Source organism: Heteronotia binoei, chromosome 4 (genome assembly GCF_032191835.1).
Source record: "Heteronotia binoei isolate CCM8104 ecotype False Entrance Well chromosome 4, APGP_CSIRO_Hbin_v1, whole genome shotgun sequence".
In the NCBI taxonomy this organism is placed as follows: Eukaryota; Metazoa; Chordata; class Lepidosauria; order Squamata; family Gekkonidae; genus Heteronotia; species Heteronotia binoei.
The window spans coordinates 100,345,887-100,368,868 of NC_083226.1; the positions used below are offsets into that span (position 1 = coordinate 100,345,887).

The window sequence follows — 22,982 nt, forward strand, 5'->3', positions numbered from 1 at the left end:
AGCAAGCAGAACTGGCAGGAACTGGCTGTCAGTTGGTGCATCTCAAATGTCTGCATGGAAATAGCCTTTTACCGTCAATACCCTGAGGTTAGAAGGTTCAGAACTGAGTGGCCTCAGTTGACAGGAAGACTTCTGTGCAGCATGTATCTCAGACAGAAAATTATGCATAACTTATGAGTGACTAACTATTTCTGGAAATGTCACATTGCAGCATCCCTGGGTCTGCTGTCTGTGCTTACAATATGCTTGACATTGCCAATGTATTTACTGGGAGATTCAAAGAACAGAAGTCTCCAGATTCAATATGGACACCAGTTCCTGATGAACGAGTGCCCAAGCCCAGGTACTTTTATTGGCTATGTGTGCTGCAGGGCAGGTGTGAAAATCCATTTGCTGATGGTCTGATGCTATCATTTTTGTAATCTGCTTATTGATTGACTTTTAAAATCATACTTTACACATGCCATGTATACACACCATTTTAACAAACCATAACATGTTTGTTCTTTTTAAGCTCCCTCCTACCCACTGCCATACAAATCTTGCTAAATTTGAACAATTGTAATTTTTTGCTCCGTGCATTTTCTAATTTTCTCATAATGAAACTTTAATTGTAATACAACAATTCATTCTATGCATGTCCATAATTGCTCTGTGTAAACTTGCATTGTGTCCTGCACTTCAACAAGTAGACAGGATAGCAACTGGAGAGAGAAGGAACTGAAGGAAAGAGGAGGAGGTGTGAATTAGGGCATAGTCAGCAAAAGGAAGTAGATTTTTCTGCCAGCAGTCTATGATTGGTTTGGCCCAGCTTCTATGAGAATACTGGGGATATTCCAGGAATGAACTGAGCACATTTGTATTCCAGTTATCCAAGACAGATAACACTGTGTCTTATTAGAGGACTCTGTAGACTCATACCTAAAAGGCTAGGGTTTTCATATTTGTCAAAAATAACAGGTTCTTGGGAGCCATAGAAAGGAAGACGTTTACTCAAACGCTGGCTGGATTCACTCCACAGGCTGTGTTTTTATGCGTCTTTATTTCACACTTTCAGTAAAACGTAACATTTCCCTTGTAAATTAAATACAATTATTTTAATTCCAAGAACAAACGCCTTGCAGAAGTAAATCTGGAGCATGCTTAAAGAACTAGCAGAATCTTGCCAAAGTGTGTTTATTGGGCTCCATGTAGATGGATGAACTGTGAACTTGCATTTTTACAAATTTCATCTGCATAGGAAATGTATGTGCCCAAATGGTCATAAATCAGCTATTCCCCTGATACACAAAAATGAATGCTAAATTCTCATTCTGGAATGACTAGGCCCAGAAGAAAGCTAAGCATGTGTCAATTGGTGGTATTATGCATTGTTCAAATGCTTCTACAAGGCCTCTAGCATGGGTCTCACCTAATAGCAGATGCTTAGAAAGAGAGTTTATGTAAAATATTTATACAAAAGCATTAAGTAATTGCATTCCTTTCCACTCTGTGTTTTATTTAGACCAGGTTCTTGTGCTGGCTCTGACTTGCTTGAAAAATACACATCTTCCAATGAATTTCCAGATGACACTTTAAACTTTATAAAAACACATCCTCTCATGGACGAAGCAGTACCATCAATTGGCAACAAGCCATGGTTTTTACGGACAATGGTCAGGTAAATATCTTTCCTTTAGATTCCTTCCCTCTGGTCCCTCAACCATCTCCTAGATTTTCTAATATTGCCAGATTACAAGTGCCACAGTATGACTGAAGAAGAGATTGGAAAGACACCATTCACTCTAACCAGGCTGCTGTCAGCCGAGCTCCCAGAGGAAATGCCTATAAGTGTGTTTGCTTATGGGTCAACATTTTGATATCTCAACAAAGAATTCCGGGTAAAATTAGTATGTACCTTAAGGGTACATCCACCAGATATAAAATTTTTCTGCTAGGCTGTTTCCAGGATATGATAGTGCTGGTCAGGATATGTCGTGGATCGTTCCAATGTTTACACAAGTGTACAAAGGAGTATTTTCAGGCAAATAATCCTGTCTCAGTGTAAAAGGAAACAGTAATAGAGACTTCTTCCCCCACTACTAGGCTGCAAAAGTAATTTCTAGTCTGTGGAAAATACTTTGAATGATTTATGTGTTTTATGTTAGGGGAAGATTTGAATATCATTTTTTCCACATGTCAACTGGCATATATGACAACATTTACATGTTGTTAGTATATTTATTTGTGTCTCACTGCAGGAATCTGATCTCTACATCAGCATCTGAAAAAATGCATTTTAAAAATACATTATGTAACCATTCCTGCTGTATAAAGTACAGCTTACTACATAACTGGGCCAACACAGAAAAATATTGCATTGAGATCTCTGCTGGAAGCAATGTAAAAAAGAGCAAAAAGAATTTGTTTGTCTCAAAATTATTGAACAGATAAAAAGAAATAAAAACCAGCAGTTCCATGATTTTTACTGTGAATGCACTTTGTATGGATCTTTTTGGACAATTAAATGAAAAATTGGTGGAGGATATAAATATAAATTTGATTTGGAAAATTGCTAAATATCTATAAATGAGAGAGAGAGAGAGAAAGAGAAAGAAAGAAAGAAAGAAAGAAAGAAAGAAAGAAAGAAAGAAAGAAAGAAAGAAAGAAAGAAAGAAAGAAAGAAAGAAAAGCAAATGACTGGCAGTGGCTAATACAGAGGTTAAAATAGCGTGCTATTGTCTAATTCCAATTCCAATAACCTTAACAGCCCAATCCAGACATACATGGCGGCCGGCCGTGGTGTAACTGCCATGCCGCTAGTAGACTTCCTGAGGACTTTGGCACGCTGGAGCATGGGGAGAGGAGAGGCGCAGCTTGCCATGAGGGAGACGGTTGCCATGGCAATGCCGCTGGCATAGGCACGCAAGGGAGGCGGAGGCAGCCGGACGAGAGGGCCAGCCCACCCACCCCCATTGGCCAGTCCTGGCACATGCGCCACAGCTCATGACAGTCATGGATGGGGAGAGGCAGCCCGGAGAGGCTGATAGCCATCCCCAACTCGCGCCCAAACAGAGAACAGAGCCAATTGATGAGAAGACCATCAAAGGCAAAGGAGAGACATCCCACCAACACGGGGAGGGAACAGGATTGAGGCTGGGCATGCACGCATGAGAAGCCTGGCTTGGTGGCGAGCCGGGAGTGGAGGCAGGACAGGCCCGCATGGGACCACAACGAAGCCGTCAGTCCCCTCACACCCTCCCGCTTTCAGATACTCTCCCAATGGCAGGCAGACAAGCAGGAAGTACCAAGTGCAGGAGTTCGCTGTCATAGACATCAGCTGGAATGTGTGTCTGGGAGTGAGCAGCCCAGCAGCAGACACCCCTCCACTCAGAGACCCCCTGTGTTGCCCTGCTGCCCCCTGCCATGTGCACGGAACACCTTGCCCGGGGGCCGCACAACTCAGAGTGCGAGTGCATCAGCCGCAGAACTCATAGTCCACTTCATCAGCCCCCCCACTTTGTGCCCTGCGCACAACAGCCCTGTGGGGTCGGGTAGGCCGTCAGCCCAGGCAGGCTGAGGGGTGGCACCCCCTCCCTTGTCCAGCCACGCAGGGGCAGCATGGCGGCTCATAGCCCGCTCCTCCCCCAATAACCAAGTTTGCCCACCCTCCCAGGAATTCCCTCGGAGACGCCACTGACAGAGTAGAGGGGGCGCTGCCCAGGGAACGGGCAGCAGCTGCCAAACAGGAGAGACAACAGGGGGCACAGCTGAGACTTTTTTTTCTGGAAGAGTGCAACAGTTTTCTTGGTGCATGCTGGGCAGTCTTGTCATGGGCAGGGCTTCATTCAAAGCGGCGGCCAGAAACAGCTGAGGGAGTGGGGGGGGTGGAGCAACACACACGGAAGCCACTGTGTTGGAGTCCCATCTGCAAAATGGAGACAGAGATCAAGAGCACCTGTGGGGGCAGCAGCTGGAGGAGCAGGCTGCGTTCCAGCCGGGCGCTGTCTTAAAGGGATAGTCTCTGACACACCTCCCCGCATCGGGGCAGCTGCCACCTCCCCCCTGTGCCCTGCCAGGGGTTGGGAACACGGCAGAGGGCAGACCAAGGGAAGGGAGCAGGCAGCAGCACAAAGGAGCGGGGTCAGCAACTGCCCCCTGCCGGAGCCCACTGCCAAGTTCAAGTGCCATAGACACTTGCACACCGAGTGGTCGAGAGCGAGGGGAGGGGGAGGACACTGGGGATGCACAGTGAAACTTACCCAGTCAAGGGCGACAGAGCCTCCAGGAGCCCATAACCTGTGGAGACCTGGAAACAAGAGCAGTTAGCCTCAGGGGGAGACCTCGCTCTCCCCCTCACAAGTCAAAGATACTGTCAAAGCAACCACGCAGTGCAAAACCCATCACCAACATGCCTGCCTGTCCCTCTAAGTCCATATGGAAGGGAGCTCGCCGGCAGAGCTTCCCATCATGCGAAGCTGTCCCTAACAACTGAGTTGTGCGCAGCCAGAGTGGAAGTATTTCTAGGAGGGGAGGGGACTGTGATTGGGTACTGAGGAGGGGGCTCATCAGCCCGAGGCACGAGGGGATTGGTGAGGCAATCACACTGCACCCTAAGGGGTTTGCAAGCTTCCACAGCGGCAGAGCCGACCTTTGTTTAGGTTTCAATGAGTGCCTATGGGGCACACCAGCGTTTTCTGTGGTGCAGGTTTGCGCCTGGTGGGGGGGGGCGTTCCCACACCAAAAGGTCTCTGGGACCCGACCAGCAGCGGCCATGCCCCTGGGTCATCCCACTCCTGTGCCAACATGCTGCCCTGCACCTCTGCTACACACCAAACTCAATGGGGTGGCACACCACCCTCAGTCAACGGCAGCGGCACGCTGTGGCAGCCAGAGAGTGGTGCATGCCCCATTTCCACCAGCGCTGAGGGGGATACGCCGGAGTATCTCTCCCTACCGCAGGCGTAGCAGAAAGTCTGCCTCCAGAGCACTTTCAGCCCCCCCGGATTGTGCTGCTAATAACATAACATAGTTTACAGAAAGAAATGAGCTTACAGTTCGCCCATATGTCAAGATAAAACAATATAGATACATCAGATTATAATGCCAATTGATAATAGGGATAATTAGGGATAAAGAGGACAATAATCTTAATCTTGAATATCACTGTAAAAAAACGAATAAAATTTTACAGTAAAAGGGCTTAACAGTCAGAAGGGGGGACATGATTAAACATTATATATAGACTTTCACTCATTCTCTGCTATTGTCATTTCAGATATCGCCTGACCAAAATTGCTATAGATGCTGCTGCTGGACCATATCAGGATCACACTGTGGTATTCCTTGGGTCAGAGAAGGGAATTGTTTTGAAGTTCTTGGCCAGGATAGGAAAGAATGGTTTCCTAAGTGACAGCCTTTTTCTGGAGGAGATGAGCATTTACAATCCTGAAAAGTATGCATCATTGATTATATCTCTGTTCTGTTGTGTTTTGTTTTTTTAAAAAACAATATTGGTTTTGAATTCTCAAGCACAGAAAACAAGCAAACATTGGAACTGGATTTGATTCTGTTTTTAATTGAACTCTAAATGTTTATTCTTTGTTTTTATACATTTTAAAGTCACCATGAAAAATGGACTACTGAGGTGAGCAAATGATGCTCTTCACCACCCAGTGTACTGTTTAAATATGTTAAGAGTGATCCATGGCAAGGCAAGTAATTTGTATGACAGGCAAAGGAATGGGGATGAATTCTCGTGCTCACAAGCTCCACTGGGGATGGGCATGAACCAAACCATGAACCATGACTTAGGCATGAATTGAGCTGATTCATGGCTTGGTTCTGAACCATGCCTCCCATGAACTGTCCCCAAACTTCCCGTGGGAGGTTTGAAAGGTTCAGGAACATTTCCTCCCCACTTGGCTTCCCCAGGCACCAAGCGGCTGCAGGAAGCCAAGGGGAAGCAGTATAAACTGTCATCCCTTGAAGCCCCATCTGATCCTGCGGGGAGAGGTCTCCCCACAGGATCGGCTGTTCTACAGGCTCTGCTACACTGCCCAGTTTAAACCCCTTCTTTAGGGTCGCACCACAGCTGTGGCCCGATCTCTCCATTGTATCCTATGGGCCCATAGGATACAATGAAAGCAACTTTAAATGCATTCTCTAAACTGCTGACTGGCTTGGCATGGAGAAGGGATTTAAAGAGCCAAATGCCTTCTCCAAGCTGTCTGATGGGGCAGTGGGGGCTTCAAGAACCACACAATGTGTGGGAAAGAGTCACGTGGCTCCCAAGCCGCAGTTTGGCCACCCCTGGATATAATAATCTTGTTTAATGTTGTCTAAAGTAATAAGCATAATTATATGCCTCTTTCCTAAACTGAAAATTTCTGCTCTCCTGGTTTTATTGTTGCTTAGAAATATTACTGTTGCAATCCAGTTGTCCAAGAATTATGCTGCTTTAATCCTTTTATTTTTTCCAAACAGATGCAGCTATGATGGAATGGAAGACAAGCGAATTATTGGCATGCAATTAGACAAGCAGAGCAGCGCCCTCTATGTAGCATTCTCAGCCTGCTTAATAAGGGTTCCCCTTGGAAGGTGTGAACGTCACGGCAAATGCAAGAAGTAGGTACTTCTTGACATATTTTCTTTCATTGTCAGCCCCTTTCTCAAAATCATAACATAGTACTGATAGTGCTAACAAAGAGTCCTAGAATGATTTGTGTACATCTCCTCTATTAAGGGCCTGCATAGCTTCTAGAGACCCATACTGTGGATGGATAAAGGAAAATGAAGCATGCATGCAGCTCTTACCTGGAGATAGGTAAGTTGTAATTGGCATTAAGGGATATTGTGGTTTTCTATAATAGTATTATTAAACATGCCTTTGGAAAATCAACAGGCAATAAACCCTAGCACTTTTGGTAAAGAAAGGAAATAATTAAAAGGGTTTTTTAAATTGGCATTCTTCCTGTTTCCACAGTATTCTTTTATTCAGGTTTCTTTCTGAGTAAAGCTAGAAGTATACACTACATGCAACACAGGGGTGCCACTAAGAAGAATGGGGAGGAACCATTTCTCCCCCTCTAACCCTAATGCTTTAGATAACTGAACTTACAGTGTAGTGTGTATTTCCCCACATCTGCTCAGCATTATTAAGTGCTTCTATCAGGGATGGGGAACTCATGTCATAATGATGTCACTTACATGGTGATTCTCAGGGCACAAATATATGGGAGGTCTCCCAACATCTTTGACTTTATTTAAAAGCCACTTCAAGGATGGGGGGTGTTCTCCCGTGTTATTTCCCCTGCTTTTGCCCTTCTGAAAAAATAGTGACAATTTGGGGTACAATTAGGTTTCCAAAATGTTGGATGTAGTTCACAGATACCATGGGCCATTAAAAGGACAAATAAGTGGATTCTAAATACAATCAAGCCTGAATTCTGCCTAGAAAATAAAATGATTGAATTGAGGCCATTGTACTTTGTAAGAAATGGGCAGAGCAATCCTCTTGTGTGTGCTCTCTGGTGACTGGCAGGGGCATGACAGTGGTGCTGCTAGTCACCTTCCTAAGGGGAATGTTATGTGGTGGCCAAACAGGGAGACAAAGTGTCCCATCAATATTGGCAAATACTGCCAGGGTGGCATCTGTGGCATTTCTGCCACAGCATTCTGTCCCAGTGTTGCTAGGTGGGGGCAGCATGATAGACAAGGCAGGCTGGACCAATAGGAGCCATTAGTTGCGGAGGCAGAATCAAGTATTATCCCTGGCATGCAGCAGAGAGGAGCGGGCCACAGGAACCTCACTCCTTCTATGCAACACACCCCCTTTTAAAGATACCATCTCTTGTCAGAAGCCCCAGCCACCTGTCAGTTGGGAGGAGGGTGTCATCCAGGCCTGTAGCCGGATTCCAAATATCAGGAGGCTTTTAAATTTCTGAGGGGGCACACCATATGTGTTGGGCAGGGGACATACTGGCTGCACCGTTTAATAACTATAGGTGGCGTCTTCTTTGGCTGGTGGATACCCTCACCTCTTACCAGACTCCTGGGAGCAGAAGCGGAAGGCTTGCACAGAAGGTGGGGTCATAAACAGCTTCAACCCCGCACCTCCAACTACCACCATCCTTGAAAAGCTGGAGGGGAAGAGGTCACTGCCCCAGTCACTTCCCCCTGCCCAGCCACCAGCCTCATTCCCCACCCCGCACCCTCCACCACGTGACAGGGAGCCTTGCAAAGGAAGCTTGTTGCTGCCACTGGCTGTTGCTGCTGGGACCAGGGACAGGGACAGGTGCAGGCTTACAGCAGCTCCCCCCCCCCCCAGCCTAGCAGGAGGAGAGAGACAGGCAGGGCCAGCTGGCTGGGCGCCCACTCCTTTTACCCAGCTCTGGTTTCCCAAATGCACACAGCTGCTGAGCTCTGATTCAGCTCAGCTCCCTTGACTGCTGGTCCAGGTCCATAACAGAGCCCCGGAGGCAGCCAGGCCTGGGTACAGAGAGCTGCTGTGCTGAAGACAGTCACAGGCACCAAGTCTTGGGATTTGCAGTCTGGTATGGTGGGGGGCTGGGTAGGGAGGAGGCATTCTTGCCAGTAACCTGGCTTGTCAGTGGCAGCAAAAGGCATGGAGGCAGCAGTGGCAGGACAAGCAGCAACACTGAGAGAAGGCTCAGCTCAGAGCTGGATGGACAAGAACATGAATGTGCAGCTGCCCTCTGCTTATCAATGCCTTTGCTGTCTCTCAGAGTGCCACTGTTGGGGGCATCCATGTGGCAACCCCAGTGCTGCCAGTCTCAAGGATTCTATGGTGCTCAGTGAAGCAGAACAATGGAGGCTGCCATTGCCATGCACCTCCTCAGGGTCAGGCTATGTAGTTGGTCTACAACATCAGTACCAAATGTCAGGGAATAAGGACCTAGGCACAGGGGGAGAACACAGCAGTCTGTCCACGGGAGTTCCCAGGCAGGTGTGTATTACTGTCTCCCACCTTCCCAGAGGTGCCTCACCTCCCTCAGCTGCCATCCCATGAACCTGGCCACCATCATTCTCCATGTTACAGTGGCCACTTAGTTCCATCTCCTCCTGGCTACACATGTGGGAGCACCCCTGCTGCAGACATAGGGGTATAATGATGGCAACCTTCCATTGGATCAAAAAACAGAAATGTAATATAGTTTGTCTACAAGAAGTACATATTAAACGAATGGATTATAATTTTTTATGGAATAAATCTCTTGGTAAAGAATTCTTTTCATTAGCTAAAGAAAAAAAGTGAGTGGTTTTTTAGAATTGGAGCCAAAATTGATTTTTTTTTCATTTTTAAAAATTTATTATTATAAACATAACATACATACATTACCACTTAATTCTAGCATACTATACAACATACATCTTCTAACTCTTGCACCCACACCTACCACCCTTCCACCCATCCATACAAGCAGCTTAAAGGGTATTACTATTATACAATTTCTGTTTTCTCATATCAATTCCCAAGTTTCTCGCCCAAACATATATTGGTTCCCATGTCTTTCTACATTCTTGTAAATTTCCATCTCTTAACCTTGTGGTCAGTGTATCCATTTCAGCGGCTTCAAATAATTTTAATAAAAATTCTTCTCTATCAGGTATTTTAGCGACTTTCCAGTATTTTGCATATAGAATTCTAGTGACCGTAATTATATGGAGTAATAATTTTTTCTCCGTTTTGGGAATACTCTCTTTACAAATACTCAATAAATAAAGTTCCGGTGCATGTTGGAATCCTATTTTTAAATTTTTTTGGCTCCAGATATTAATCTGGGTCCAGTATTTTTTGGCATGTTCGCACTGCCACCATATTTGGTATAGTGACCCCTTAATTTTTCTACATTTCCAGCATTTGTTTGAGTAATTCAGATATATTTTAGCCAACCTTTCTGGGGTAAGATACCAGCGGTACATCATTTTGTATAAATTTTCTTTGAAAACCGAGGATTTTGTCAACTTTACATTTTGTTTCCAAAGTTTTTCCCATTCCGCCAAATCAATAGAAAATCCAAAGTCTTCTAACCATTTTATCCAACTCTCTTTCACTGTTTCATCTTGCATTTTAATTTGGAGTAGCCAATTATATATTTTTGAGATACGTTTCTGATTATCTTGAATTAATGTATCAAATTCATTTAGAGTTTTGGAAAAACCTAATTCTTTATCCGATTGATATCTTGACTTAACCTGACATCTAACCCACCAGTCCAATTTTACGTTGTCATCTAATTTCAAGTTATTCTCCTTATCCAGCAATAGGCCATAATTATAATTAGTTCCCCAATCATATAAATTTGGATGCATAGAAGCCTCTACCGGAGATAACCAAGCTGGTGTATAAGTATACATTTTTAACCTCTATCCATGCACTGTATATCGACTTCCTTATCTCATGTCTTAAAAAAAATCGTTTCTCTGAGTCTTATACCAAATATAATCATGCCAACCTTTTACTAATCCTGTCCCTTCAAGTATTAACAATCTTTTATTTTCCAATACAAGCCAATCTTTTACCCATACTAAACAGCACGCTTTGTAGTATAGTCTCCATTTAGGTAATGCAAACCCTCCTATTAGTTTGCTTTCTTGCAAAACTGTTAATTGTATTCTTGGTTTTTTATTCTGCCAGATAAATGACATAACCATTTTGTTGAGTTGTTGAAAAAAGGTTTTTGGTAAGATAATTGGAACCATCTGAAACAGAAATAAAACTCTAGGTAATACATTCATTTTGATTGTTGCCACTTGCCCCAAGAGTGAGATTTGCAGGTCTCTCCATCTATCTAGGTCAATTCTAATTTCTTTTTAAAAAGTTTCATAATTGTCTCGTTGTAGTGTCTTCAAATCGTTTGTTAAATAAATTCCTAAATATTTTATTTTATTTTCATGCTTAAACCTCAGTTTCCTTTCTAATTGCTCAATTTGCTCCTTACTCATATTTTTGGTCAAAAATTTGGTTTTTTGTACATTAACTTTGAATCCTAATACCTCTCCGTATTGTTTTAATTTTTACTTCAGATGTCCAATAGAAGAATTGGGGTCTTCTAATATAAATAATAAATCGTCTGCAAAGGCCTGAATTTTAAACTCTTCATTTTTAATTTTTGCACCCCTAACTTCAGCATCCTCTCTTATTGTCTTTGTTAAAAATTCCAAAGTTAGGACAAAAGTAAGGGAGACAAGGGACATCCTTGCCTAGTTCCTTGTTCTATGTCTATTAAATCTGTGGTGCATCCATTAAAATTTATCTTCGCACTTTGCTTGGTGTATACAGCTTCCACTATTTTTTTGAATATTTCTCCACAACCAACTGCTGCTAATGATTTTATAATAAATTTCCAATTGACATTATCAAATGCCTTTTCTGCATCTAACATGATGCCCGCAAATTGCTTCTCAGGGTGTTCTCGGTAATATTCTAAGATGTTTAAAATAAATTTAAAATAAATTGTGCATCCTTTCCAGCACAAAACCTGCTTGATCTTCCTGAACTATTGTAGAAATTACTTTTTTAAGCCTGTTGGATAGAATTGCTGCGAAGATTTTATAATCAGCATTTAGTAGCGAGATTGGCCTATAGTTTCTAATGTCCGATTGATCAGGCCCTTCTTTATGGATCAATGAGATCAGTGCCTCTCTCCACGATGTTGGCATCAGAGCAGTTTCTTGTATTTCTTCTATTACCTTTTTGTAAGGAATCAGAAGAACCTCCTCAAAAGATTTAAAGACTTCAATTGGTAATCCATCCGGACCCGGTGTTTTGTTACTTTTCTGTCTTTTTATAGCTTCAGTTATTTCATGTATTGCAATGGGGTTCTCTAACATTTCCTGTTGCTCCTTGGTTGTTTCATCTTAACATTCTCCATATATTCTACTTGGGGTTGTTCAAAAATCTCCTGGTTTTTATATAAGTTCTGATAAAATTTTTGAACAATTCCTTTCATTAAGTCCTTTTGTACAACCTCTTCCCCTTCATCATTTTTTAAAGATCTTATGATTCTTTTTTCTCTTTCTTTCTTGAGTTTGTACTCCAACCATCTGCTAGTTTTGTTGGCACTTTCAAAATAATTTTGGTTCGCCAAAAAAAAATAATTATTTCCATGACCTTCCAACGCTAAGAATTTTTTGTTTAACAACATTATCTATTCTTTTATCCATACTAAGCAAACTGCTTCATGATATAATTTTAAGTCTGGTAATTGAAATTTGCCTCTCTCTTTTGCATCTGTTAAAATTTTCATTTTAATTCTTGGTTTCTTCCCCGCCCACACAAACTCTGAAATTTTTCTTTGCCATCTATTAAATTGTTTACTGTCTTTCACAATCGGAATAGTTTGAAACAAATACATTATTCTTGGTAGAATATTCATTTTAATTGCGGCTATTCTACCCAACAGTGACAAATTAAGTTTATTCCACTTTAACAGATCTTCATCCATTTTACGCCACAGCTTCTCATAATTATTTTTGAACAAATCAATATTCTTCATTGTTATCTCCACACCCAAATACTTTACCTTGGAGTTAACTTCACAGCCCATTAGTCTCTGCAATTCTTGTTGCTTATTTATTTGCATATTTTTACATAGAAGTTTTGATTTTTCTTTATTAATACAAAGTCCCGCCGACTCCCCATATTCTTGTATTTTGGCTAACAACAAAGGTGTGACTTGTATGGGGTTTTAATTTATAAACATTATATCATCTGCAATTGCTCTGTATTTGTAAGTAAATCCTTTTACTTTTAATCCTTCTATTTCTTTATCTTCTTGAATTTGCATCAATAATATTTCAAGAGTCATTATAAACAACAGTGGGGAAAGTGGACAACCTTGTCTTGTACCTTTACTAATTATCATGTCTTCTGTAAGATCAGCATTTATACATAGGCTTGCACATTGTTCAGTATATATTGCTTTTATCATTCTTATGAAGCTTTCTCCCAGCTCCATTTTCTCCATTACTGCAAACATAAAATCCCAATTTAAATTGTCAAATTGACCTGGCAACTTTCAAGCCGAATGACTGAAGGAGCACCAGCTAACAGTGAACCGATCAATCCATTGGACAGAATAGAGGTGCGGACCACCCTTGGCACATCATTGATGCAAGGCGAGTTGCGGGGCGCGGGTCCTTTCTACAAGTACAACAACTGTTTATCACCCCACAGAAGTGAGAGCCTCCACTACCCTGATGGACGAAGCTCCGGCTCGCCGGGAGGTCATACTAACCCGACCATCCTGCGGAGGACGAGATGGCAGAGCACCAGGGGGAGATTGGGAGGGCTTCCCTCTGGAGGACAGAGATGGGCATAAAGAACCCCGGCCTGATGATGGCGGCGGAGCACCACCGGGTTCCAACTCCGAAGGGGAGGACGGAGGCAAAGGTCCAGGGGAACCAGACAACCTGAAAACGGTGAGAGAGGAGATGATAACTATGGCGAGAGGGCTGAGGGACGAGATCCAAGCCAATGCTGCATTCATGGCCCAAGAGATGCAGAGGCAGATTGATCGCCTGCTGAGACCAGATCCGAGGGGAATACCGGGGATCCCAGTAGGTGCATCACCGGCCCCGGCGCCCCCAGCCTTGGCACCCCAGCCAATGATGCCAGGTCCTCGAGACTATGGGAGAGGGAGGGACATGGACACCACCTTCGATGGCGACCCCGAAAAAGTGGAATACTCCTCGATTCAAGCCAATAGTTACATGTACTATTGGGGGAACACGTTCCTGGACGAGTTCAGCAGGGTGGACTACCTAGGGTCCAAGCTGAAAGGAGCAGCCAGAAGGTGGTACGTGAGCTTGTACAAGACGAGGGGTCCTGAAATGGACACTGTAGCTGGGTTCCTGCAAGCACTGCTCACCCAGTATGAGGACCCCCTGCAAGAAACCAGGGCCATCACAGTGATACGGGAGATGCAACAGGGGTCGAAGTCGGTGCGTGAGTATGCAGCCAACTTTAGAGCCAACTCCACCAAGGTCCAGGGTTGGAATGAGCTGATGAAGATCAAGCAGTTCCAGAGGGGCCTGAGCGCAAGCTTGCTGGATCGGGCCCTGCAGCAGGCGTGCCCTACCACACTGATGGGGTGGGTGCAACTAGCAGGGGAAGTAGAAACCAATATGAAACGAGTGGCCCTACAACGCCAACTGCAGCAATGGAATAAGGGGGGACATGAGTCTCGGTCGGGGGCGAAACCAGAGGACAAGAAGGGCCCACAGACGGGGGGGGCACTGAAACTCCACCTGTTCACAAGTGCTACCGCTGTGGGGATCCAAATCACCTGGCGACAGAATGCCCTGAGAAACCTCGAGGGCCCCTTCTTACTCCAAAAGCTTCAGCCATGGCGCCTAAGAGGACATCGACCTGCACCAAAGAGTTGGCAAGGGGGAGCACCGCCGCCTCCGCCATTCCCGAGGAGGAGACCATCATCCTGGACGATCTGAGTGAGATGTCTTGGGAAAGGGAGCCGGCGGGAAACAAGGATGACCTGCACTGAAAGGTGCCAAGCAGCAGGTCGTGGATCTAATGGCACCACTGAGGGTGAGAATAACTGGGTCTTTATTTTTGTCCCATTGACTTTGCTAAATCCAAAGCTCAAGAGGTTTATATACGCACAAGCCCTAATTGACTTGGGGTGTACGAGGGAAATAATTACCCCCAAATTGGTGGACGCCCTCGGGCTCACGTGAACCATGCTACCCCACCCCATCCAATTTGAACAAATGGATGGGACCGTGATGAGGGGAGAATCGTGTGTGGAACAAACCCAAATGGTGCCAGTGGGCATAGAGAACCACTGGGATACGGAACTGTTTGTAATTGCGTCGGCCTCATTCGATATAGTCCTAGGTGTAGCCGGACATTAAGTGGTGGGATCAGATTATAGACTTCACAGACAGTAAGTGCATTCGCCACCAGTGGATCAAAATGTGGGGACCCGAACCCCGCCCCCCCCCCAGGAATGAGAAGATGTGTGTGGCTGTGGAGGAAGTCTGGGCCATCCCCAAAGAATACAGAGATTTGAAAAAAGTATTCAATGAGGAGGAAGCTAACGAACTCCCCCCTCATAGGAACACGGATTGTGCGATTGAACTCATTCCCAGCCAAGAACTGCCTAAGGCGAAACTATACTCCATGGGGTGGGCGGAAAAGGTAGAACTAAAAAAGTTCATAGAGAAAAACCTCAAAAGAGGTTTCATCCACCCGACAACTATCCCACACACCGTGCCGGTACTTTTCCGGAAAAAGAAAGACGGAAGTCTTAGACTTTGCACAGATTTTCGAGGGATAAATGGGATTTCAACCTCCAACGCCTATCCCATCCCCCTGATTCGAGACTTACTAAGCACAGTCTCAGAAGGGACAATCTTTACCAAGCTGGATTTGAGAGATGCGTACTTAAGGGTATGCATTGAGGGGGATGAGTGGAAAACAGCTTTTAACACTCCAATGGGCCAATTTGAGTATTTGGTGATGCCATTTGGCTTATAAGGAGCACCTGGGGTGTTTATGAACTTTATCAATGAGGTCTTGAGAGAGTACTTATATAAAGGGGTGGTGGTGTACCTGGATGACATAATTATTTATTCAAATTATTTAAAGTCACGTGAACCTGGTGAGAAAAGTACTCTCCACTTTGTATGAGCATAAACTGTATGCCAAACTGTCTAGTGCGAATTCCACAAAACAGAGTTGGACTATTTGGGGTTTAGAGTGTCTGGTAAGGGGCTAGCCATGGACCCAGCTAAAATACAAGCAGTATTGGACTGGGAACCCCCGAGGACACGTAGACAGCTACTATCATTTATCGGATTCACAATTTTTTATTGGATCTTCATTCAGGGTTCGCCCAAGTCATGCTAACAGATCTCTTAAATACCAAGGGGAAAGGACCAGAGGCGAAAAAACCAGGAGCCAAGTTAAAATGGACTCCTGCATGTCAGCAAGCGTTCGATAAGCTAAAGAGACTGTTTACAAGCGAACCTGTGTTGAGCCCCCCCGACGAGCTCTGGCCCTTCGTGGTGCAACGTGACGCTTCCGACATGGCGGTAGGAGCAATACTCATGCAGGCGGACAAGGAGGGGAGACTGCGCTCCTGCGCCTACATTTCTAAAAAATTCTCTCATGAACAGCGCAATTGGTCCGTGTGGGACAAAGAGGCATTTGCTGTGACTTTTGCTTTAAAAACATGGCGATCCTGGCTCGAGGGAGCGAAAATGCCTTTCGAGATTTGGACTGACCACAAAAACTTAGAAGCAGTAACGGGGTGCCAAAAACTAACCAAGAAACAAATTCAGTGGGCAGGATTTTTTGCTAAATTCGACTTCACTCTCAAACATATTCCGGGCTCGAAAAACTTTTTAGCGGACGCCCTGTCCAGGTTGCCCCAACATGACAGCCAGAGGGAGGAGGTGATAGACTCTATAATACCCCCCCAGCCATGTTACCAGAGCAGTTACTACCCGTTCCGGAAAGAAAAGAGAACTGATAGAACCTTGGGGGGGTAATCGACTGATAGAGGTGGTCGAATTAGACGGGACAGAAAAGCCGGAGGAAATCAGCAAAGGACAGGGCGGGTTCTAATACCATGAAGGGAAACTCTATGTACATAAAAGCCACAGGAGAGATGTGCTACAATATTGCCATAATAGCAAACTTTCAGGCCACTTTGGATATGTAAAGACCTTACACTTGGTTAATAGACAATTTTGGTGGCCCTAGATGAAAAGGGACATTTTTGAATACATCTCCACTTGCCCAGTATGCATCATGGCCAAAAGAAGGGGAGGGGAACCCCGGACTATTACAACCAACAGAGACCACGGAGCACCCCTGGTCCATTGTATCCAGGGACTTTATTGTGGAATTACCCACGTCTCAAGGGAAAACAGTGATCCTAGTAATTGTAGACACTTTTTCAAAACAAGCCCATTTTGTCCCCTGTACAAAATTACCAAATGCAAAGAAATTGGCGTATTTGTTTTTCCAACATGTGGTCAAGGTACACTCATTCCCCGACAAGGTCATTAGTGACAGAGACCCACAATTCGTTGCCAACTTCTGGTGGGAGTTTTGCGAACTAACCGGGATGGAGCAGGGTTTGAGCTCCGCATATCAGCAACAGACAGACGGTCAGACGGAAAGGATAAATGCGCTCCTAGAACAGTATTTACGGTGCTATGTAAATCATCAGCAATCAAACTGGGTAGAACTTTTGCCTTTTGCTGAATATGGATACAACAACAGCATTCACAATTCTACTAAAACCTCCCCCTTCAAGGTAGTGGATGGATATGAAGGGAAGCCTTTTCCGCTCCTGCCGGGAGGTGTTAACAATCCAACCCCTTCTTCATTTGAACAATGGTGGGGTTCATTGGGAAAAGGGTGGAAAGTAATTCAAGAGAATTTGGAAATTGCCAAAGATGCATATAAAAAACAGAACTGCTAGGTGCCCTGTCTGTATTTTGCTTGCTACCAAGGTGCATGGGCATTTGCTTTAAGTCTGCACAGCAGGGTGCTTTCAGAAAGCATTCTATGCTGTGCACTCTACCTCAGCAGTTGTGAGCCAACCTCTTGGAACCCTTTGTAGGGCAGACAGCCATGATTGGATGCTGAACAGGGGCAGGGACAGCATGGGTGTGCGTGCTGATTGAGTGTGCACTTGGTCAATATCCTGAGCTGCTTGGGTTTCCATGGGCATGGCCTCAGCTGTAGGGAGAAGTGAATTAAAGTTCTTATGGTTACCAATGGACAGCACTGGCATTTTTGTACCTGTTTTGAAGGTGTTCTCATACCTAAAATGTTTTGGGAGCCACCTAACTGGCACCACACCCCCTGGAACACCCACATTTATGCCAGAATGGGTTTGCGCTGTCACTCCACTGGCATGCAGCCAGTGAAACTGCACAGTGCAGCACCCCTCATGCCAGATTTATCAATGCATAGCTGTGTTTGACTCTCTAATAGCCAGTTTTTACTCCATGAGTTTTGGATTCTTAATACACCATAAAATGAGCTCCAAACCTTCCATATTGGGAGTGCAAAAAATACATTTTCAGCCAATGTACATAGGAATGTATATTTGTTAAATCACATTTAAATAGTATGTCGTACTGGCAGGGGTAGCCCAGACACCCAAACCGACGGCCCTACTGTGCCTTCATTATACATGCCATCATGAATCTATGCATAGGTCTTGGGCTGGGCACATTTCAGTGGCCATTTTCAACATCATCTGAAAACAGTATGTAGGGAATATTTGGTTAACTGGATAATTTTGTGTCTTTTGAATGTTTCAAGTATCTGGTTGACAGCAGTAGTATTTACAGGTTAAAAAAGGTTAACAAAGTATTGTTTACCTCAAAACCTCAACATTAAAGCAGTATGGATTGTCTTATGTATCATCTGTTAGAGGAATCTGGTTTCTGTACTATCTTTTCACTCTGTGACCTGTACGCAGTGAGGCCTGTGAGTGCAGTAATTCACACCACTATGTTTCTTTCTGTTATGTAGCCTGGAGTTTGAGCAGGACATAGAGCATGGCAACACTGATGGACTGGGTGACTGCCAAAGTAAGCAAAACATGTTTTTACTCTTCCATTTATCTTATACTAGAGAATTTCTATAACTGCTTGAATACTGCCAGCTCAGGATCAGCAAAAATAGTTATAACAGTAGCAGAAACTGTACTAAGAACAAAAAACCTTTTAAAAGGTGAGTGAAACATTCAAGGAAACATGTGGTACAAAAATATCACCCACTTTAAATGGTGATTATGTTGGAATTAAAATCTAGCTCTGAAGGACATTTAATTATAGATTGTACCTAGGTTGTGCATCAGAACTCAGTTAATAATAGTGAGTATTCTTTGATATCTTGCAACATCTCTGAATTAGGGAGTAGAGCTGAGCTGAACCACTAGGAAGGCTTGAAATTTGAGATTTTTCCATGGAGGAAGGTATCTGGATAGTGGAATAACGTACCTTCTGCACTCAGTAATTTCTTTCCCGTGCCAGGAGCACAATGAGAGCTCTTTGAAGTTCTGATCTGAGCCCTTTTTAATTGTGACAATAACTGGACAATGAATTCTTCATCCTGGTAGCAATGATGATGGTCAATGAGACTTTCCTAAATGACATCCCTATCACAAGGAGGAAGAATGGCTGTTTGCAAATGAAGTATGGTACTGCAGCCAATCAGGGTTGTGAAATGGAACAACTACTTGTAGTTTTGAGCTTCTTACATTTTGATCCCTCTCACTTTCAAACATTTGGTCATTTCCAAACATTCAGCTCAACCTATGAGGAAGCAGTGAGTCAGAATCCCACTAGAAACAAATGCAAATACACATTTCTATAAAGTCACTTTAAACAAATATATGTTTGCTTTACAAATGTAAGACCAGGTTTTGGTTTAGGCTACATATCTGCTCAGGCAAATAACTGTGACCAAAGGAAGCCAAGTTTTGGTCCAGGTGTATATAGCTAGGTACAGTTCTACCAACCAGCAGATGGAAATGAAATGAGATAGGAGGGCAAGGAGCATTTTAGCCTTCTGCAGGTTGTCTAAACTGTTGCACTGATGGTAGAACATACTGTCCAGGAGACACAATGCAGAAGGGGTGGGAAATAGAGAAAAGATTTCTTAGGCTGTCATAATTTATACCTGATGCATGACATACCTTGCTGCTACAATCATCTCAGCAAAACATCTTAGACTTAGAACCAGTTAAATACATTTATATGTAGAATGAGATGGGAAAGAAGGCCAGAAGTGTTTTTCATTGTGCCTATCCCAAAGTCACTTGTTCCTGAGATGACTGAAAAGGTCTTTTAATAAGATCGAAATAGTAGATTAAAAAAAACCAAAATATGACAAATAAGGTGTAAATCAGGCACATAAACCTTAAGAAGCTAACTACATTTTGTACTAATATGTATAACAATGCCATAGTTCATGCTACACTAAATTATGTGTTTTGCAGCTGGATTTTTTCTGTTCTTACACAGTAAAAATCCAGTTGCAAAACACATTATTTAGTGTAGTGAATGGACCCAATGTCCCAGTGCCATTTTTAAACCAACAAAGCCATTTGGCGAGATGGGAATTCAGGCCCAGTCAGTATATGCAGGAGGATAACACTTCTGAGACTTTAGAGTGTAAATGGAGGGTCAAAAGTCTGAAAGCTTCTTTTCTCAATTAAAAAAAAATACCCTGCATGAAGAAAAGTACCATGCCACAGAAAAGACGAAACGAAGCAAACCCTTCTTTCTGAGACAGTAGTTTCCTATTTGCAAGGGGGGTGGTTAGACTGATGAATATTCAAATACATAATTCCCCACTAGTATCCTTAATTGGTATTGCCCAAGAAAACATTTTATCACTCAGTTAGTCTTCATGTATATATTGGCCTTAGAGTGGAAAATGGGGGGACCTTAATCCTGTCCTAAATTCACTCTCACAGGTTTTGAAAAACATGTTTGGTTCTACATTATTTATTTATGTGTGTGTATGAATATACATATAAATACACACATATACACACACCTACACACCTTACTTTTCTCCCCACTGCTTGCAACATTTTCTGCTGCTCACAAACTTTATGAAATAGGTCAAGCCGGGGCTTTTTTGTAGAAAAAGCCCAGCAGGAACTCATTTGTATATTAGGCCACACCCCTGTTGGGTCTGGTTTATGATGGCTGGACTGGTCAGGCAGCTGTCCTTACCTTCACTTAGCAGAGTGCTCTTTCTGAGCTTCAGTGTAGCAGCATGGCCTAGTACCACAAATTGCACAGAAAGCCTTTGCTTTAAGTTAAAAATAACAATACTGATGAATTTATTCAAAGAAACATAACATATAAGTTTAGTGGAGAGAAAGAGTGACTATTCTAGCTAACTGGATGGATTTGGATTGATAATAGGCCATCTGCTTAGTTCAGATCAGGAGGAGAAACACCATGCTGTTCCTCCTAATGCATGCAGGGAAGAAAGAGGAGGAGGAGAACAAAGAAGAAGGAAATTCCCTGAGATTACATTCTATTGGTTAGAGAGAGTGAGTGAAAACAGAGCAGACAGGAAGGAGACTGATACTGTCCTAGCTATCTAGTTTGGTCTATGGTGTTTGTAGTCTTGGAGGACTGAGCAAGAGACATTGCCAGTCTGTTCCTTTAACAACCCCATGATGCCAAGCCAGCCAGAACTGCGTTCCTGTGAGTTCCTGCTCAAAGAAAGCCCTGGGTGAGGCAGAGAGAGAGAGAGGAATTGGCCCTTGGTCACCAATGATCTACCATGTTTGGAGTTGGAATGGAGTGGTGAGTATGGGTCTCACATGCTTATTTCTATACAACATTACCCTTTAGCCAGCCTTGAACACTTTCTGTTCCTCAAAAAGTTATGCAAACAACAGTGTCATTCTTGTTGACAAAAAAGCACATCACCATAACGTAAAGTGATGAGAATCAAAACCAGCCCTTGAGATGAACAATACACTCATGGTCATTGATCTAATTTCAAAACTTGGAAGCTACAGTGTAGAAGTAACCTCCTTTCCAAACGCTTAAAAAACAGCCTCTCCTCGTTAACCTCAGGAGAAACATTGAGAAGCTCATATGCCAGAAGTCATTTAAATTACTGCCTCTGTGCTGGGACTTGACATGGAGCAGCCATATTCTGATTCCTTCAGTAGTGCTTAAGAATAATTCAAGGTGCATCTTCAATGTGTCTTAGATATCTTTATCCTCATAACTCTAATTGATTGTAATTAGTTAAGGAAGCAGGGCGCAGTGCATGATTAAACAAACAGAAAAGATCATGGACAACACTTCTAGCCTGATCCTAAGTTGATGTACTGTGAAGTACATTTCCCTGCATTCAGGGACCTTACTTAAGGATGGAGCCTTAGACTCAGACCCTGAACAGATTAACCTAGAAGCAAATTCCACTGGTATCAATAAAAATAAATTAGTTCAGAGTTGCTAAATTGTTAACTGTAAAGCAGTTAAACTGTAATGCTTGTACAGGTGGGTCTACTGAGGTCAATAGGATTACTCCTGGAAGAACCTTAAGGATATTAGTTATTACAGCCAAGATGAAGACTTCTGAGTGGCTGAACACAACTTTTCCAAAACTTTGGAAGAACATTACTGACTACATGTCATGTGGAGTTCCAAATACTCCAAGATTATGGTATTCTGAGCAAATTAAGAGATAAACAGTCTGTGTATTGTCAGTTGAATGTTGTTTTAAGCTCTGTAAAACAGGCCCAACAATCATAGTTTTCAGTGAATGAAATGCTGAATGAAATACAATGAACTGATAAAGTTTAGGAATTAGCATATGCTGACCCTCTGAGAAACCTGATTTCAATGTGGATAGCCTGAGCACTTTTAAAATATGCCAGTTTGTTTATAACTCAAGTCCATTTTGCTTGCTTGGATCAGTTTATCTCTCTTCCACATTGGCCTAGAGCAAGAAGTCTGGGACCCTTAGTACAGTTTGAGAAAGGTTTCTTCACATACATTGAGAAGGTTCGATGCTGTAGTTCAATATGATTGTCACTTGTTTGATCCTGCCAACTCTGCACCAACATGGCTTTTATTCCACCATCTATAATAGGAATTTGATAATTGACTGGAATTCAGGGTTGTTCTCTGTATTATATGTTGGAAGTAAGAAACCATAACATCCTTCATTGCATTACTCACTCTCATTGGAACATATGCTTGAGTCAAGATTTCACTTCAGACTTTTTTTTTTTTATAAATTCCATCAAAACTGAATGTGAGACATGATACTACCAAAGGCCATGGCCTTTATTTACTTAAATGTTCTTTGCAGATGGGTAGCCATGTTAGTCTGTTTGTAGCAGTAGAAAAGAGCAAGAGTGCAGTAGCACCCTAAAGAGTAACAAAATTTGTGACAGGGTATGAGCTTTCATGAGTCACTGCTCACTTCTTCAGGTAGTAGAAAT

At 43.3% G+C, this 22,982-nt stretch overlaps 1 protein-coding gene across 3 annotated transcripts in view; it reads left to right on the top strand.

Moving 5' to 3' along the window:
• The window catches only part of SEMA6A (semaphorin 6A), a 361,125-nt gene that overhangs the window by 274,886 nt on the left and 63,257 nt on the right, over positions 1 to 22,982 (top strand). For all 3 annotated transcript variants that reach the window (XM_060235561.1, XM_060235562.1, XM_060235563.1), the window contains exons 11-16: positions 212 to 343; positions 1,505 to 1,660; positions 5,258 to 5,434; positions 6,466 to 6,606; positions 6,725 to 6,805; positions 18,524 to 18,582. In XM_060235561.1, coding sequence (XP_060091544.1) covers positions 212 to 343; positions 1,505 to 1,660; positions 5,258 to 5,434; positions 6,466 to 6,606; positions 6,725 to 6,805; positions 18,524 to 18,582 — 746 coding nt within the window. The remainder of the gene's footprint in view (positions 1 to 211; positions 344 to 1,504; positions 1,661 to 5,257; positions 5,435 to 6,465; positions 6,607 to 6,724; positions 6,806 to 18,523; positions 18,583 to 22,982) is intronic.